Genomic DNA, 18,633 nt, shown 5'->3' on the forward strand with positions numbered 1-18,633 from the left:
GGCAATAAAACCCAAGCCCGACGGGTATAACCGAAACCCGAAGTATCTGGTATACCCAAAGGCGTACTAAGGCTCGTGTTAATACGAACCATGTTCATCATTCGAAAATGTAACACATTAAAATCGGATGTCACTTTGGCTTTAATTGTTTTAAAAGGAAGTTAATCTATTTGGAGAAAATTCACAAGGATTTCAAAAGGCTAATCTTTTTGCCAAAGCCTTTGATAAAACACGCTTTATATATTTGCTTGGTTTAAACGGTTTTAAGAGGTTTTCAAAAATTCAATTGCTCGGTTGATCACTTTTATTTCTTTGTACAGTTTTCGTTTATCTTCTTTCATTATTTTTATTTTCAGGGGGGAAATATTAGAAAAATACTAAATGAATGTGTTTTTCGTTTGAAATATAAGAAAATTCTAAAAACATTGTAAAAATATAAAAATTTGTGAACTTTGATCAAACCTTATGGAAAAATGATGGCGCATTGACTTATCGTATCTAACACATGAACAAATTAGACTAAAAACTGTCGTTAAGTATCCGACGGGTATATCCAAAGTATCCGGTATACCCAAAGGTGTTCCAAAACCCAAGCTCAACAAGCCTAAACAAACTCCTCCTATAAGTAGGGGTGCAAACGAGCCAAGCCCGAGCTCGACTAGGCTTGAGCTCGGCTCGTTTAACTTACACAGAACTCGAACTCGGCTCTTGAGTAGATTTTCAAGCTCCAGCTCAGCTGGGGCTCGCCTTGTTTATTATTTATCAATTATTTTTATATAATTATAATTATTTTTATATACTTTTTTCTATTATAATTTTAATTTTATTTATAAAATAATATATATTATTTAATTATTTTTATTTATTTTTTCATAACATTATATATATTAATTAATATTATTAAATATATATTCTTAAAAATTATATAAATGACAGGTTTGTTTGGACTCGCGAGCTGGCTTGAGTTTGATAAGTGAACCTCGGCCTCGTTTATTAAACGAGTTTATAAGGCTCACGCTCGGACTCGATATCTGAGCCGGCCTTCGCGTTAACGTAAACTTAAATTACGACGTAAATCATCCCCAAACCAAAAGCATCCCCAGTTTCATCCGTTAGGGTTTCCAATCCTCTAATTCAATTCATTATTCAATTGGATTCAGATCTAATTACAGCGGTGAATCGATCGAATATGGTGCTATCGCAGAAGCTTCACGAGGCGTTTAAAGGCACGGTAGAGAGGATCACAAACCCTAGGACTGTATCTGCGTTCAAGGAGAAAGGCGTATTAAGCGTTCAGGAGTTTGTTATCGCCGGTGATAATCTCGTCTCCAAATGTCCTACGTGGTCATGGTATATTCGGTTTCCAGTTTCGTTAAATTGCTTATTTATAATTGATGATTAAACTGTCTGTCATAAGTAGATGTTATTATATTAGCATTGAAATTAGCATTGAAACATGATTGAAAGGTAATTTGCCTAGGAAAAAAACAGAAAAGTTTACCGAAATAAACCATAGCCGAACAAAACCGATGATTATGGTTTAGCTAATATTTGGTTAGACTGTCCGCTATGGGCGGCCTTGAGGCGCAGAAGGCGCGGCACACCGCTGAGGGGCGCGCAGAAGTGGGGGGTGGTCTTGGGGCGTGGAAGGCGCGGCACACCGTTGAGGGGCGCGGAAGGTGGGGCGTGGAGGGGGGGCTTGGGGCACGGAAGGCACGGCACACCGCCGAGGGGCACAGAAGGGGGTGGTGGCTTTACGACGATGGGCGCCGTTCTCTCCCTCTGTCTCTCTCACACACATACATATATATGTGTGTGTGTCTCTGTGTGTGTGTGTGTATTGGGGCGCCCAAGGGACTTTAAACCATAGCGGGGCGTTTATAGAGAAGGGCTTCGAAGCCCCGTTTTATACGTGGCGATGACGTGGCTATGTGGAGAACAGCGTTATGTTTATGGTTAATGCGTCTTTGTTAACTGAAACTTAACCGAAGCTGAACTGAACCTTGTATGTTTGTGTTTTTTCGAGTTTTATACCTTTATTTCAGTTTTTTATATAGTTTCATTTCAAGCTTCGAATGTTTAAAATTTATGATGCGATTGTGTATAACTAAGCTTGGAACCGGAATATTTTGGGTTTGAAATTCTTAATTGAGCTTGGAACACTGTCACCGAACCATTTTCAACCAGAACAAGGGAAAAAAATAATAAAAAGTATACATTGGACAGTTAACCGAACTTAAATGAAACCGACGGTTAACCAATCATTCGATTATGTTTGGGGTTAGGGTTATGGTTTAGCAATCTTCCATAACTAAGCCGAACCAACTTTGCACACCCTCAAGCGCAAAGTCTTATGAGAAAGTATCATATGAGATAGATGTACATGAAAGCAGGAGCCAATGAGGTTGAATGAGAGAAATGGTTAAATGGTTTGAGAGCTGGAAGATTGGGAAATTTGGACTTAGAATTCATAACATGATGTAATTGGGGCAGTTGGATCAACTGTGTTCTATAGTTGAAGCTATAGTTTTGTGTAAAAGCACGACAGAAGCATACTAGAGCAGTTGTCTTACACAAGTTTAGAATGCATTCAAGAAATTGGGTGTTAGGGTGGTTTTTCCTGTCACTGCAAGCTGTTTATGGGGTAGAGTAATTAGCTTTTACTTTTGTTATAGGACTCGCAACCTTTTCAATATCTTAAAGGCTTTAAAACTGTGTTAAGCACATGCCAGAATAATATTTCGCCATACTTTTAGCCTTTTAGGTGACATTAACAAACATGGTGTAGTCCTATACAATATACTCTCTTTATTAGCAAGTGATGAGAGAAGTGTGTAAAATATGCATATAGTTTATGCTCAGGACCTCATATAGGTCTAGGCTTATTCATACAATCGGTTTTCTTCAATCTTACAATTTCATAATGGAACATATGTACCTGCTAAAGCAGCTAAACAATGTTCTTACCTTCCTGAAAAAATTAGTTGCTCTTTCCACTATGGAGTGTAGCCTATATGGCTATAGATTATGGGCTATATAGATAACTCCAGTTTATTGCTCTTATCACCAAAAGTTTTTATTATCACCAAAAGTTTTTACACTGATTAATGCTGTGTGTGAAAGAAAATGCGTCTTATTGACTTATTGCTTTAAAAGGGCTTCTCATTTCCTCAAATAATAGGAGCGCAGAGTATTGTAATTGATCTACTATACTTGAAGCTTTTAAGCTCGCATTGTTGTTTTAATGCATCCAAGTAATCATGTTGATGGAACAAAGAAAATGTGTACTTTATTTATGCCAGTGTTATATATACGGATCATATGTACTTCATTAGATTCCTTTATCTTTGGGTAGCCTTATTATTCTTATGAAATTAATTTATTTCTGAGAAATGTGCGCATTACAACTTACACCCTAGGACTTCATTCAATTAAATTCTCTTAGGCCTAGAATTCTGAAATTGAGTTCCCTCTAGAAGTTTCTTTTAGTGAGTAGCACTCTTGAGTTTTAAAACAAGCATAAGGTATATAATAAATTTATCATGTGGTGAGTGAAAAATTAACCATTGTAATTTATACCCTATAATCATAGCCATCTAGATTCTATAAGTCTCTCTGGAAGTTTTTACCAACTGGCTTCTGTCTGAGTTGTGTAAACAAGAATGAGTTAACTCACTTTCATTTTCTTTGTAGGGAGTCAGGTGATCCAAGCAAGAGGAAGTCATATTTGCCATCTGATAAACAGTTTTTGATCACTAGAAATGGTAAAGTAGTGCTAACATTTGCATTCAGATTTGAGTTTTCTGATTTCTAGTATATTATGGTCACATAACTCCTGAATCAATTCTTCTATACAAAAAGAAGCATGAATGTGTACTTACAGTATATAAATTTTTTTAATGTAATATATGTCTTAAATTTAATATGGACTTCATTCAGTTCCTTGTTTGAGAAGAGTTGCATCAATACAAGAAGAATATGAAGCTGCTGGTGGTGAGATATTGCTTGATGATGAAGATAATGATGGCTGGCTAGCTACTCATGGACAGCCAAAAGGTATGTATCCTTCTAGAGATTATAAATATTAATTTCTTTAATATATTTTAAACTTAATTTGACTATCTTTATAGACACCAAAGATGATGAGGAGGAGAATGTGCCTTCTATGGAAACCCTAGAAATAAGCAAGAAGAGTACAATCCAGTCAATTCCTTCATATTTTGGCACTGAGGAAGATGATGACATTCCTGACATGGAAGAATTTGACGAATCCGACAATCTTGTTGAGGCAGATCCTGTAAAATACTTACATTCTCTTGTTCTTATTATTATAATCATAATTATTATTATTATTATTATTATTATTATTATTAATATCATCATCAGATTAGAAAGTTTTGCTGAAAGTTCCCATTGCAATATTCAGGCAACCCTTCAGCCTACATATCTTGTTGCTCATGAGCCTGATGATGACCATATTCTAAGGACTCGAACTTATGATGTCAGCATCACGTAAGTATAATCTCACTAGTTATGTTTTATAGTGAATGTTAATGTACGTCTAAAGTTTATTTGTATTAGTTCTCCTGGTTTTGCTGTTTATGATGAAGTATTCATTGTTTAGATTCTTTTTAGTTTGCTGTTTGTGTGACATTCCAGTGTTATGTCTCTTTCAGGTATGATAAATATTATCAAACTCCTCGTGTTTGGCTTACAGGTTATGATGAGGTTAGAAACATCAATCATATGAAACACAAATATGAGTTGAATATTCAAATACATGAGCACTCAAATTACCATTTTGCTCATTATCTGTTACAGTCAAGGATGCTTCTTGAGCCAGAATTAGTTTTAGAGGATGTCAGTCAAGATCATGCTCGCAAAACGGTAAGCATTGCATACTTATTAGTGGTGCGCTCTTCAAGTTCTCAAATATTCTGTTTATAATTTTTTACTTAGCCGTTTTGAACGGTCTTTTAAATCTGTTTATTTTGTAATCTGCTTTGATATTAAAAAGATATTGATATTTATAACTAGTGTTTTTGATATGAAAGATATATTGTTATTTGTGAACTTTATCATATTCAGGTAACTATTGAAGACCATCCACACTTGTCTGGGAAACATGCATCTGTACATCCGTGTAAACATGCTGCTGTGATGAAGAAACTAATCGAACCCTTAATAGCTGCAGGACTTGAGCCACAAGTTGACAAGTAATTTTTTTCATAACTAGAATATGTATAAATTCAACAATTACTTAGTATTCTAGTTCTAGTTTATAAAGCATTGAAATATGTTGAAACAGGTACCTCTTCTTATTCTTGAAATTTGTTGCTACTGTAATTCCAACCATTGAATATGATTACACCATGGACTTTGATCTCGGGAGCTCCAGCACCTGATTTATACACAATCTCTTTCCCTCTGAGGTTACACATGTACTGCTTGAAAGGTGTGTTCCCGATAAAATCTCACTTTTTGTCATGTTTCCTTAATCCCATGTCACTAGAGATTCCAAGATAGTCGGGATAGGTAACTTGTCATTCAAGTTCGGGTTGAAGCTGTAACGCTTTTTGTCATGTTTTGGTTTGCTTTAGGTCATAAGCGGAGATGGGCTCGAGGAGTATTGCTGCAAAGCAAAGCTAGCATGGTATAAGTTGGTGTTGGATTGTTTCTCTTGTTGGGTGCTTGGTTTGTTGTATATTAAGTTCTTGGGAGTGTAAATTGTTGGAAAAGTTATATTTTATTTACCTATATTTATTTGGAACTGTTTGAAGTTGCCTTGTCTTGTGGTGTATAATGAATGATGGTAACTTGTGAATCCATGGTCTATGCATAGTCTTGGCCCGAATGGCTTGAACCATAAGTCATGCTAACAGAGTATGATTCTATTCGCTCTTATTTATCTAAACAGCTCAAATGAGTTGGCGGGTTCTAAATGGGTTGTCAAGTTGTAAATGCGAAAAATGAGCCATAAACTAGATGGCAGGGTATAATTAACGGGCTAATTAAACGACATCATCCTACACGTGGTGATTAATAGAACCTAAGCATCGGCGATCTAGCACTCACAGAGCTTAAACACCAATATTCAGGCATCTACAGACTAAACAACTACGATCAAACACTCATAAAGCCTAAGGCAATTAGCACCCACATACCCTATACATGAAAAAGACAAAATCTTACTATATATAAATTTATTTATTTATTTGTTTGTTTGCCAATGATCCCTAGCCAAAATGGTTGAGGTGAGACGCTCAGAGACACTATATATAACTGAAAACCTAATGGTACAGTGATTTTGGTGGGCCCAATCACAACATATCACATAGCAGCTGCTTGCTAAATGCCACAATGATTTTGGTGGGTCAATCACAGCCTGTCTGTCACGTATGAACCATCATCAGGAGGAAACCAGAAAAAACCCCTTACCTCAACCTCGAATCTCTACTTTTATCACAAGTGAGACTTGAACCCTAAGACCTCCCCATTTCAATACTTAGGCAAGGGGTTTTTCTGGTTTCCTCCTGATGATGGGTTCATACGTGACAGGCTGTGATTGAACCACCAAAATCAATGTGGCATTTAGCAAGCAGCTGCTATGTGGCATGTTGTGATTGGGCCCACCAAAATCACTGTACCATTAGGTTTTCAATTATATATAGTATAATGATGATAGGAATTATATGTTTTGTTCGTCTTTCTAAAGAAAAAATAGATTTAGATTTATTTATTTTTGTTCCAAATATAAGTCAAAGTCTTTGTGGAGCCGATCATCTCTTGCAAACGAAGATTTGAAGTGGTCTATAATTTACCGAGTACTCGGTATTACCCACGCATTTGTGTACAAAAATTAGTGTAGACAAAGTAAAACGAATATCCGCAGTAGTCAGTCCATTTCCATCAGTCGGCCGCGGGAGCAAGAAGTTTAGGATACGTCTGGTATTTCCATATCTACACCACATATCAACACATTATGGTTTTGAGGTCCAATGAAACATAATTTTAAATTATTAATCCAATTTTTTAAGGTATATTGGATTTTAATAATCTAAATTTTGGCATTTTGGCCATCATTAATCTCAACTTAAGAAACTCTCTATGCTAATTCCAACTTTCATCATATTGGCCTCCATTGAGTCTTTCCTAACAGATACTAACCCAACTAGTTTTTGGGCAAAATATGTGATTTCTTCAAGTTGATGAGGTAAAAAAACATTTGTTAGGGATAAACCAAATTTATTTTTCTCTTCAACTAGGGGTGCAAACGAATCGAGACGAGCTCAAGCTCGGCTCATGAGTGGTTTTTCATGCTCGAGTTCAGCTCGTTTACTAACGAATTTTTATATATTTATACTTAAAAAATATATATAAATAATATTATGTATTGTTGATTTATTTTTCCGTTACTGTATATATTAATTAATAATAAAATAAAATTTTAAAATTCCCAGGCGGCAATGGTGACGGTGGCGGCAGTGGTAGCGGCAGTGGCGACAGAGGTGACGGTGGTGTCGGCGGCGAAGGTGACGACGGTGGTGGAGCGGAGAAATGACATTTTTTTGCCCTAAAACTAACCGGGTTAGTCTCCGTTATGAAAATGCTCGGTGGAAGCCAATAGAAAGAAAGTTCGGATTAACCAATGGAATTTTTAAGTTGGGATTAATATCGGCTAATTGGACAAAGTTTGGATTATTAAAATCCAAATCCCTTTTTTCAAATATTACTAACTAGAGGTGTACAAAACCGGCTTTAAACCCAAACCGAACCGAACCGGTTTGGTCAACGCTAGTCAAAACCGGTTTGACTCAAACCTGTTCAGTTTATAAACCGGTTTAGAAGCAAGATAGGCCAGCCTGGTCACATTGGTTCGGTCCGATTTAACCGGTTTGGTAGATCTTCAGGGAAACCGGTCTTGAAACTGGCGGTTTGAGTCGGTTTGGGTGAAACCGGTTTTAAACCCAAACTTATAAATCCAACTATTCGGCCCAATAAGTCACAGTAGGAGTCCAGGCCCAAACAAATGTATGCCTGTATGTATCTTTATAAGCCAATGCCATAAAACCCTAACGTTTAACGCTCATTAGCAGCAGCCGTAGCTGTGCCGTTGATCATCAGACCTCAACAATGGGTACACATTCTCAATTGTTTCATCATCACAAATTCTTATTATTTATCACTGTTGTTGATTCGATCTGTTTAATTAGATGTATTATTATGATTATTGTTAACAGGTGCTTACACTTACGTGTCTGAGCTATGGAGGAAGAAGCAATCGGATGTCATGAGGTTTATGCAGCGGGTCAGATGCTGGGAGTACCGTCAGCTTCCCTCTATTGTTCGGGTCACTCACCCGACCCGACCCGATAAGGCCCGTCGTTTGGGTTACAAAGCCAAACAGGTATTATTATTATTATTCAGATCTATGCAGGTTTACTTTGTGTGTGCACATACATAAACGTAATACATATGGTGTTATAAATTTTATTGAATGTTTTTTTAATTTCATTATTTTTTATAAATAAAAAGTTAATCACGTTCATGAACATATTACATATAACTCCATAAACATGTTAAAAATATATTTGTTTTTGTTTTATTTTCAGTATTTTTTTAAAAAAATAAAAAGTTAAGATTAGCTAGCTGGCCTGATTAGTTGTGTTAACAAGACGTGCTCAAGATCGAGTTTGGTTCGTGAGAAGTTGTTTTAAGTTTGAGCTTCGAGCTCGGCTGGTGAGTAGTTTTGTAAACTTGGATCAGCTTTGACTTGTTTTCTTAAATATAACTTATATTACTTGTATTTATATTTATTTTTATCTTTTTTAGTTATAATTTTTATAAATAGCAAAGTATTAATTACTTACCTACTATTTCCATAATATATTATTGGTTTTTTAAAAATCATATAAAAAATTTGCAAGCCGGTTCGTGGTTGACAAGTGAAGCTTGTTAGTTATAATTTTTATATATAGCAAAATATTAATTATTTACCTACTATTTTCATAATATATCATTAGTTTTTTAAAAATTATATAAAAAATTTGCAAGCCGGTTCGTGGTCGACAAGTGAAGCTTGGACTTGTTTATTAAATAAGTTTATTTTTAGGCTCTATTTCGAACTCAAGCTCATTTAAGTACAACTGAGTTTGATCTCATGAGTGGCTTTTGCTTGTTTGCACTTCTACGCTTGACGAGCTTGAGTTTGATTTTTCAGTTAGATAAAATAATTTAATTGAGCTCAAGCTTAATTTTTTTAACTCTTTAAAATACACAAGCCGCTTGAGTTTGATTTTTCAGTTAGATAAAATAATTTAATTGAGCTCAAGCTTAATTTTTTTACTCTTTAAAATACACAAGCCGGGCATGAGCTGGTTTATTTATATTTTAGCTTGTGCTGGCTCAGTTTGTGAGCAGCCCTTAACACAGCCATTTGAGTTGCAAATTTATTCTTTTATTGTCTTTTAGGGTTATGTGATTTACCGAGTTCGTGTGAGACGTGGTGGAAGAAAGAGGCCAGTTCCCAAAGGTATCGTGTACGGAAAGCCAACCAACCAGGGTGTGACCCAACTCAAATTCCAACGTAGCAAGAGGTCTGTTGCTGAAGAACGAGCCGGTAGGAAATTGGCCGGTCTCAAGGTTCTCAACTCATACTGGCTCAATGAGGTATGGTATAATAGTATATCAGTTTCATGACGCCATCAATGCGTTTGGGTGCTAAGTACTAGTCTGTAATGCAGGATTCAACTTATAAGTACTTTGAGGTGATCTTGGTCGACCCGGCTCATGCTGCAGTCCGCAACAGCCCAAGGAGCAACTGGATCTGCAAGCCGGTTCACAAGCACAGAGAGCTTCGTGGGCTGACATCTGCTGGTAAGAAGTACCGTGGTCTGCGTGGCAAGGGACACTTGAACCACAAGCAGCGCCCTTCACGCAGGGCGACATGGAAGAGGAACAACACTTTGTCTCTCCGCCGATACCGTTGATGAGTTTAAGGTTTGTTATCGCATGGTATTGTTCGTTTTATCTACTAGTTTTAAGATATTCTGTTTTCAAGTTCAGGATGTTTTTGGTTTATTATTGTCGGAACCGATCTATGATTTTGTTATTTGAGATATTTGATAAACTTGTTATGTTCTGTTTTGATATTACATTGTGTGAAACATTGAACATAGTGAGAAAAAAACCTAAAATATCATTAGTTCACCGGAAAAAAGGCGGTTAAATTGTCGCTCTAAACTACAACATGAGATACGGGTCGTTCGTTTGCGGTCCGAACACTCAATTGCCCTTAGTGTTTTCAGTTTGTTTGAATCAGATGACCTCTTAAACTTCGCTCTTTTGCCTGTGTAATAATAATAATTTGTTTAGAAAGTTAAACATGAAGTTATAATATGTAGTTAAATGAAAGCAGTAAACACCTTTAGGGACACAACATTAGTCATCCATGTTTGTAACTCGGTCAGTAGCTCTGTTTCTTCTTTAGCGATAATCGAAAGCTCAGTCAGCAGATAACATGACTTCTCCGCCTGCTTCAAGAAAATACAGCTCGTTTAACCTTTTTATTTCAGTTGAATGTGTTTTTCAAGACATTACCTCGTAAGTGAGTTTTGGGATTGTGCATTTGATATTCTTTAAGAGCGTTGCAGCGTTGTCTAGTGCGTCACGAACATCTGCAACATCTCCCTGTTTACAGAATATATTTAGTTTTGTTGTATGTAAAGCGTGCGGTAGAGGTGCACAAACCGGTTTAAAACTCAAAACCGGTTTGGTTTGGTCAAAAAAATCAAAATCGGTTTATGATCGGTTTCGGTTCGGGTTGAAACCGGTTTCTTGACCAAGTTACGATCATTTTCGGTTCAGGTTTTTGCCTGGTTTTGTTTTGGTTAACTGGTTTGGAACCGGTTTTGGTGGAGAAAACTAAAAATTGGTTCCAAACCGGTTTCTACATAATTCAAACCGGTTCGGTTTCGGTTCAATTTTCGGGTTGGTTGGGTTATCTGGTTTATTTGCGCATCTCTTGCGGTAACTTAATAGCAATACCTTAGATTCGCATCTCTAGCGGTAACTTAATAGCAATACCTTAGATTCGTGAAGCAACGGGACGTTAATTGATGCCACGAATAACTTTCTAACCACTCGACCAACGGCTTCAAAGTTATTAGCCTCCATTCTCGACCATTTTTCTAACAAGAACAACTGCGAGTTCATAATATGATGCAACTTGATGTCGTTTTTGAGCTTCTCAACTTCCATTTGCTTAACCATGTTCGAGTTTCTTATTGCGAGTATCTCGAGCCACACGTTGAATAGTTTCTTCTATATGAAAACATAACCGTTAGTAGCACATTGTCATTTTTGCCAAAATCGATCTTGTTAGTTAGTTACCTCTGATTTGGTTTTAATGGTAGACATGGTGGTTTCACCTCGAGCATTAACAAACCGCCATTGCAATAATCGATTATTCATCAAAGTAAAACTACGCTTATCCGCCTCTTCGGTTGACTTCGTTTTTTTCTGCCTAAAGTACTTAAAAACTCCGGTAATTCCTCCACCACCACGTTCACCACCAGTCCTGCCGCCAGGACTTGGCGACTTTACGGGTGGTGATGGCGACGGGAAAGGAGCAACCCGTCCGGGAGACAACGCCCAAGCAGACGGAGAAGTAGGCTTTCTTCGTGGCAAAATGTTCGTCCCGCGGTCTTGTGTTGACTTATTCTTGACCGCGGGACTACTAACTCTAGTGTTGATAGTCATTGGATTTGGGAGGCGTACCATGGAATCATTATCCGAATCCGAATCTTTATAACTTCTTGTTTTAGTCGTGGACGCTGACCGAGTTTTCCTGGCCATGTTTACTCTGTTGGATGCTATTGAGGCGAACGAAGGAGACGTAACGGGGTTTTCGCTTTTGCCATGTGCCAGGAGAGACGGAGGGCGTGTACCGACGGGGTGATGACTACGGGTTCGACGAAGATGGTCCATTTTGAATTTGTTGTGGTTATTAGAAAATGAATGAAATTGACACAATGAGGCTTGAGTTAATATATGCATGTTATGTTGTGTTGAGGGCACGTTTAGCATATATCTATATTGAGGTCAACCGTTGACTTGCCATGCATTGTTGAGACAATGAGACTTGAGAGCATGTCTTGCCGGATATTGTTTCCTAAGTTGAATCCAATTTGGGCTTTGGGATCCCTTTAAGGGGCTAAAACCCAAAATTGTAGGCTTACAAGTAGAGGTGCACAAATCGGTTAACCGGTTAATATGCTAACCGTTTTTTTTTTTGCGGGAATTAACTGGTTAGGCCAGTTGTTCGGGTCGGGAACTAACCAGTTTTGAACGGTTAGAGAAACGATTTTGACCGGTTAGTCTGAACAGGAAAAAAACCGGTTTTTAATAAAATAATAATAAAAAAATCGGTTAACCGGTTTTCAAATCAATAATATAAACTGGTTACTAACCGGCGGTTAGGATCGGTTGGTAACCGGTTAGGATTGGACCGGTTAGTAACCGGTTACAATTTCGGGTACGAACCGATTAGAAACCAGTTAACAAGGTTCTGTGTGCACCTCTACTTACAAATTGCCACTTGCATGTCTCCTTGGTGGGAGGTCCTGGTTTAATTATTAGTCATTAGTTAAGGGAAAAAAATGATGTAGCATAGGAGTAGTGTAATTCGTGGTTAAAAGAAACAAGGAAAGCCCGAACTCTCATCTAAAAAAGTAGGCTAGCGGGTAACCAATTAAGAAAACCGAAACTAAAATAATTGACAAACCAAGTCAAAATAACCAACCCATATTTAGATCGCACCGAAACAAACCATCGTGTGGCCTCATGTGTTCCGATATGGCATGACGGCCTATCAACCACTTAAGCGTATATTAGACTTCTGGTTTGAACCACCAAACAAGGTAGCTACGTAAGTGGAACATTGTATTATTCTTCATAAGAATCAGAACAAACTAAATGAACGAGATAGCACCAGATCAATTTTTAAAAACAAGCAACAACTGCTAAAAAAGACCAACGCCTTTCGTATAAGAGCCAACAATTCTACTCATGTGCCTAGGGTGAGCCACCTGACGATTGAGGGGCAATCATATGCTTATATGAAAAACTGATCTTCTCATTAGTGTATCGGTGTTCTATCTAACTGAACTGATAATAGCAAGACGCCATTGCATATTGATTCTCTCTCTCATTTATTAAACATGCAACTTTTAGACCTTATTTATAAACGGGGTATTTATTTCTACCATATCTTCTTTATATAACCTCTAAAAAGCCCTGTTGTTTAATTATCATTAACTTATCAAAAAAAAAGGATTACTCTACGGAATATTAATCAAGTTTTGAAAATGTGTTACAATCAGGTCACTCATAAAATATTTTATTCAAATCAGGTCTCTAAAGTTTTCTTTTTGTTTCAATCCTAGATATTTTACCTGTAAAACAAGTTATCTTGGGTTTTTTTTTTCTAAATAGTTTGGCATTGCATAATATTTGTTTAAAAATTAAAAAAACGGTAAAAATTAAAAAAATAATTTTTAAATTGCGAAAAATTTCCCAAGAAAGAAAAAGTGAAAAAATGCAAAAAAAAAAAAGGTGAAAATTGCAAAAAGTTACTATATAATTAATATGTTCCTATATTTTTATGAATCGAAGCAATTGATAATTTTATTATTAAATATTTTAATATCACTTAACTTTCTTTTTGCAATTTTTCTAAAAAATAGTGTTTTCTTATTAAAAAAACCGTAACTTAAATTTTTCTATTTCCATTTCTTTTTCTTTTTTCGTTTTTCATAATTTAAAAACTATTTATTGAGTAATCCCAATAGAAAGAGAGATAAATATAACATGTTCTTTCCATTAGTTTCTTTCCCCTAATCATTATTAATGTTATTAAATACACGAATTTAGCAACTTTCAAATTAATAAACTCAAGCGTTGGTGGGCCCCCATAAAAAGAGCCGTTAACACCCAATTCAAAAACCCCCAAATCAAGAACCAATAAAGTAACTCAAAACCCTAACTCACAAATCTTTAAACCCAAATGCAAACTCAACAAAATCAAAATCAAACCCAAACCCACTTCCAAAATCAAACCCCAAATGTCTTCCTGTTCTTTAGAGAATCAAAACCCCAACAATTCTTCACCATTGAACTGGTCAACTCTCTGGTCAAAGAACAAGAAAACCCTTGATCACGCCATTTTCTCCGCCATCCGCCGCCGCTCCTTATACCGGAAACCACCACCGGCCCCACAAAGACCATCATCACCACCTCCGCCACCGCCACCGCCACCGCCACCGCCACGGCAGCAGGAGAATTTGATAATTGTAAACCAAACCCTAAACACTGAAACCCCTGAAACCCCAGATTCTGATTTCCCCCAAATTTCACCGCTTTCGGATGAAACCCTCCTCCGAATCGTGTCGAAAGTTTACGAGGACTCGAAAATTTCGGGTCTTTCGTTGGTGTCGAAAAAGTGGTTGGGTCTGCACGGGCGGTTGGTTAAGTCGGTTAGGGTGTTCGATTGGAACTTTATTCTATCGGGTCGGATGTTTTTTCGGTTTCCGAATCTTATAGATGTTGATTTGCTTAATGGGATTGTGGTGTCGAGTACATGTATAAAAAATTCGGGTGTTTCGTTAGGGCGTGAGTTCGGCCCATTTTGTGTTGGTTCGGATGTTTTTGTGCCGAGCAACATTAATTTGCGAAATGTTACGGAAGTGGATTTCGGGCTGCAAATTTTATCTAATTCGTACCCGAATCTGCAACGGCTAGTGGTGGCAAACTGTAGTGAAATTGGATTATTAAATCTTGCAGAGAGATGTTTAACTATGCAAGAACTGGTTTTGCATAACTGTCATGATCAGGTTCTGCGCGGTATTGCAGCATTTAAGAATTTGCAGATATTGAAGTTGATCGGGACGGTTGACGGGTTATACTCCTCTTTGGTGTCGGATATCGGGTTGACTATTTTGGCGCAAGGGTGTAAGCGGTTAGTGAAGCTTGAGCTCAGAGGATGTGAAGGGAGTTACGATGGAATACGCGCGATCGGACAGTGTTGTCAGATGCTTGAAGAGCTGACTTTTTGTGATCATAGGATGGATGACGGGTGGTTATCGGGTCTTTCGTTTTGTGAGAATTTGAAAAGTTTGAGATTGGTTTCGTGTAAGCGGATTGATGAAAGCCCGGGACTTGATGAGCATTTGGGTTGTTGTCGGATGCTTGAAAGGTTGCATTTGGAGCGGTGTCAGTTGAGGGATAAACAGAGTCTGAGGGCGGTTTTTGTCGTGTGTCGGTCAGTTAGAGAGATGGTTGTTAAAGATTGTTGGGGATTGAAAGATGGCATGTTTGTTAGTGCTAGTCCTTGCAGGTACATTTGTGTTTTCTTGATTCTTCGGTTTCGTGTTTATTGTTCTTTGATTGTTGCTAAGTTAATTTACTTGCAGTCATCTGGTTTAAGTTTCTATATTAAAAATTATATCTTGATTAAATCTGTCTTGGAATTTAGTGATGTGAACAAGCAAAAGTTTAGTAACGGGTCAAAACTGGTCGTTGAGGCTTTTGATGAATAATCTTTCAATGTGGATCGGGTTGAACGGCCTATTTTTTGTGTGTGTTTTATTTTATTAATAAAATACAATACATGGATTGAACTATTTTTATACAAACTTGGTTGAATCTTCCCTCAAGTAGCAATGATTAAGGATTGCAGATTCATATCCCCTGTTCACTGTCTTTTTATTCTGGAAGATTAAAGGTTGAAAATATTTAAAAATAAAAAAATAAAAAAGTTGTGTCTTTTTTCTGAAAGATCGAAGAAAGTTGGAAATATTTTTTAAAAAAAGGTCGTGCTTGCGGGTGTATAAAAACGGGTAAATTTTTTAGGGTAAAACCTTCTTACCTAATGTGTTCCTATTTTACCTTTTTGACCAGTTAAAGGTAAAACCCTCTTTTTACCCATTTGACCCATTAAACGAAAAATCATGTGTTGTTTGACCCTTAGAGATAAAACCACGTTTTACCTGTTCTGACCCGTTAGAGGTAAAATCTTTGACCTTTAGAGATAAAGCACTATCTTACCCATTTGACTCTAGAGAGATAAAATTTTACATGTTTGACCCGTTTGAGATAAAACAGTTATACACAAAATCAACCAATTCAATTAGTAAACGGGTCGAAATTGGCAACCGTAGACAAACAAAATCTTAACTTGTTTTGTGTTAACAGGAGGCTAAAATTTTTGTCACTAGAAGGATGCTCAAGGCTAACAACAGCCGGTCTAGAATCTGTGGTCCTCTCTTTAAAAGACCTCGAAAATTTGCGGGTTATATCATGTAAAAACATCAAGGAAGATGAAGTCACTCCTGCACTCTCAACTTTGTTTTATAATCTTAAAAACTTAAAATGGACACCCGATAACCGATCTCTCCTCTCAACGAGTCTCTCGAGCTCAGGATTCGGTAAACGAGGGGGTAAGTTTTTCAAAAAGTTGCAGATTTGAAGAATTGAAGATGTGAATTTGTTTAATATTGTGTGTACTTGTAATAGTGCATTGCAGTGCACTTGTTGTATTATTATTGTACAAGGTAAACTTACTATCATTAGCATTGTTGTTGTAATCATGAAAGCAATGTTTTTACATAGAAAGACTTCAATAAAATCCATCATATCTCATTATATAACAAAGAGTTAAGTGTCATGTTTCAAAAACATATCATTTAAGTATTTTTTTGTAACTCCGTCTACTTTGTCCGTTAAATCAGGGATAAAATGGTCATTTTGTATTCTTTTTCAATTTCTCGTTGTTTTAAACATGGAGTTAAGTGTCATCACATATATGAGATTTGAGCAATTACGCAACTTTAGTACATTTTTTTATTTTATTTATTTATTTTTTTTTTGCAACTAAACACTTGACATTTCAAGTTCGTACAGTTAACCTCGTCTATTGCATAAATGAGTTGTAAAACGGGAATGTCAAGTAACAGATCACCAAATTACTCCGATTTAGGTACACCTGAAAAGCAGTTTAAAACGGGTCAACTCCTAGAGTTGGTGAGTTTCACGAGTTTCAAGAAAACAGTAATGAGTATTCACAAGTTAACACTTGTAATCATGAAATAAGTATGTATGTATGTAAATGATGTAATTATGCTAAGCTACAGTGAAGCCTTGACTGTATGTGCTGCGTGCATCCATTTTCCACGCTCAATCAACCACTGTGGCTCCCCTTCCGCCCACAACATGCCCCGGTATCTATGTCTAACACTACATAGCCTGTTTGTATAAATATGGTCATGTGCAAACGGTGCTATGTGACACGGCAACCAGGCCGATTCCGTTTGGGTTTGTCAAACCAATAGTACTATTCACAAGCCACCGGCTCGAAGTTAATCACTGTGATCGTGGGGACTTTCGTGTGTTAGCACTTAGATAATTCACATCAGTACATGTTTCAGGTATGTATATGTAATCAAACATGCTTTTCACCCCAAAAGTTCGTGAAACAGTTTAAAAGTGGGGTCATGAAACTCACGGTTTAGTAGATATTCAGTACTGTATCAGCTCGTGGTTTGTTCGGTCCGCTATCAGTAGCTTCTATAATCAATATTATAATAATATTAATATTTTAATATTATTATAATCTCAATACTAAACTGGGCTGTATAACTAATCTGGGTGAAGTTGGAACGCCCAGAAAGTGGCAATAGGCTTAGGTTGTGATGTTGTTCAATGTCTAATACTTAAAACCGAACTTGGCTCAGACTCCCGTTTTCCCAGCTGGGCCAAGTTGCTCGTTTACGCGTTCAGAAAACAGTTATGGGAAAATAAGCTTGGGTAAATGTATTGGTTAACAAAATGATTAAGTTATAAAGAAAGATCACCTATTAGGGTCCCGGATTAGCCACGGGACCCGTTTCTGTATATTCAGTTTGATTTGAGAAGATACACGCACAATCCACCCGGATTGTCCAGGTTTCTCATAGAAAAGTTCATGTTCACTTAATTAATCCAAACATATGATTTTTGATCACTCTTGGTGTTTTGATTTTTCCGCAGGTTCACTAATCGCGAACTTGCAGTTGTTATAAAAACCGAATTTGTTTAATATTCAGATTAGCATAATTAATTAACCGTTAATCATTAAATTATGAAAAATTAACCACTTATCAATTAAAATATGTAGATTTTTATAAAAATATTTCTGGAATTTATTTGCTGATTTATTAATTTATAAAAATTCATTTTATCAGCTATATTTCGCCTGAAAATCGTCCGTTTACCCCAAACAATTTCCAAAAATTCCACAAAATTTCCTGAATACTCAAATCATGTCCCAAAACAACCTGTATCAATTCCAGAATGTAAAAAGCTCGTGCAATATTCTTTTCGGCCCAAATTCGGCTGTAAAAATTCACACGAACGCAAATAAAAAAAACACCTTTAAACTTATCCAAATGATCTCAAAGTTCATATGTGATCAAAATACATCAAATCTGAGTTCCCAGAAAAATTTCATAATTTTTGAAGTATTTTAGCTATTTTTCCCAAATAAACGTCCCAATTCGGTAATAAATTCGCCAAATATTCTCGGATGGTCGAAAAATT

The 18,633-nt window shown here is 36.6% G+C and overlaps 4 protein-coding genes across 5 annotated transcripts; 3 read left to right on the forward strand and 1 right to left on the reverse strand.

Annotated features, from left to right (window-relative positions):
- The first annotated feature begins 1,155 nt into the window (after positions 1 to 1,155).
- On the forward strand, positions 1,156 to 5,620 carry LOC143592526 (autophagy-related protein 3). Of its 2 annotated transcripts, none has more exons than XR_013145940.1 (10): positions 1,156 to 1,350; positions 3,694 to 3,764; positions 3,940 to 4,056; positions 4,131 to 4,297; positions 4,427 to 4,512; positions 4,677 to 4,728; positions 4,822 to 4,887; positions 5,089 to 5,216; positions 5,309 to 5,455; positions 5,601 to 5,611. XR_013145940.1 is itself a non-coding variant. In XM_077072423.1 (10 exons), exons 1-9 carry the CDS (start codon positions 1,190 to 1,192, stop codon positions 5,403 to 5,405), a joined length of 945 nt encoding a protein of 314 aa, XP_076928538.1. In that variant the 5' UTR covers positions 1,156 to 1,189; the 3' UTR covers positions 5,406 to 5,441; positions 5,601 to 5,620. The 2 variants fall into 2 exon arrangements, 1 of the variants encoding a protein (XP_076928538.1); XM_077072423.1 differs by having other exon boundaries at positions 5,309 to 5,441; positions 5,601 to 5,620.
- Positions 5,621 to 8,216: 2,596 nt separating this feature from the next.
- Positions 8,217 to 10,120, forward strand: LOC143592527 (large ribosomal subunit protein eL15-like). Its single transcript, XM_077072424.1, has 3 exons — positions 8,217 to 8,407; positions 9,472 to 9,669; positions 9,744 to 10,120. The coding sequence occupies exons 1-3, from the start codon at positions 8,291 to 8,293 to the stop codon at positions 9,987 to 9,989; spliced, it is 561 nt and encodes a 186-aa protein (XP_076928539.1). The 5' UTR covers positions 8,217 to 8,290; the 3' UTR covers positions 9,990 to 10,120.
- A 183-nt stretch (positions 10,121 to 10,303) lies between these two features.
- On the reverse strand, positions 10,304 to 11,856 carry LOC143592524 (QWRF motif-containing protein 7-like). Its single transcript, XM_077072421.1, has 5 exons — positions 11,392 to 11,856; positions 11,086 to 11,322; positions 10,600 to 10,689; positions 10,425 to 10,532; positions 10,304 to 10,348 (listed from the first exon to the last, which is right to left on the reverse strand). The coding sequence occupies exons 1-5, from the start codon at positions 11,854 to 11,856 to the stop codon at positions 10,304 to 10,306; spliced, it is 945 nt and encodes a 314-aa protein (XP_076928536.1).
- Positions 11,857 to 14,096: 2,240 nt separating this feature from the next.
- LOC143592528 (F-box protein At5g07670-like) lies at positions 14,097 to 16,621 on the forward strand. Its single transcript, XM_077072426.1, has 2 exons — positions 14,097 to 15,394; positions 16,252 to 16,621. The coding sequence occupies exons 1-2, from the start codon at positions 14,124 to 14,126 to the stop codon at positions 16,523 to 16,525; spliced, it is 1,545 nt and encodes a 514-aa protein (XP_076928541.1). The 5' UTR covers positions 14,097 to 14,123; the 3' UTR covers positions 16,526 to 16,621.
- The last annotated feature ends 2,012 nt before the right edge of the window (positions 16,622 to 18,633 follow it).

The sequence above is a fragment of the Bidens hawaiensis genome, unplaced genomic scaffold (genome assembly GCF_021521415.1).
Source record: "Bidens hawaiensis isolate Kalapana, Puna unplaced genomic scaffold, B.hawaiensis_p1.1 tig00041019_1, whole genome shotgun sequence".
NCBI classification, from domain to species: Eukaryota; Viridiplantae; Streptophyta; class Magnoliopsida; order Asterales; family Asteraceae; genus Bidens; species Bidens hawaiensis.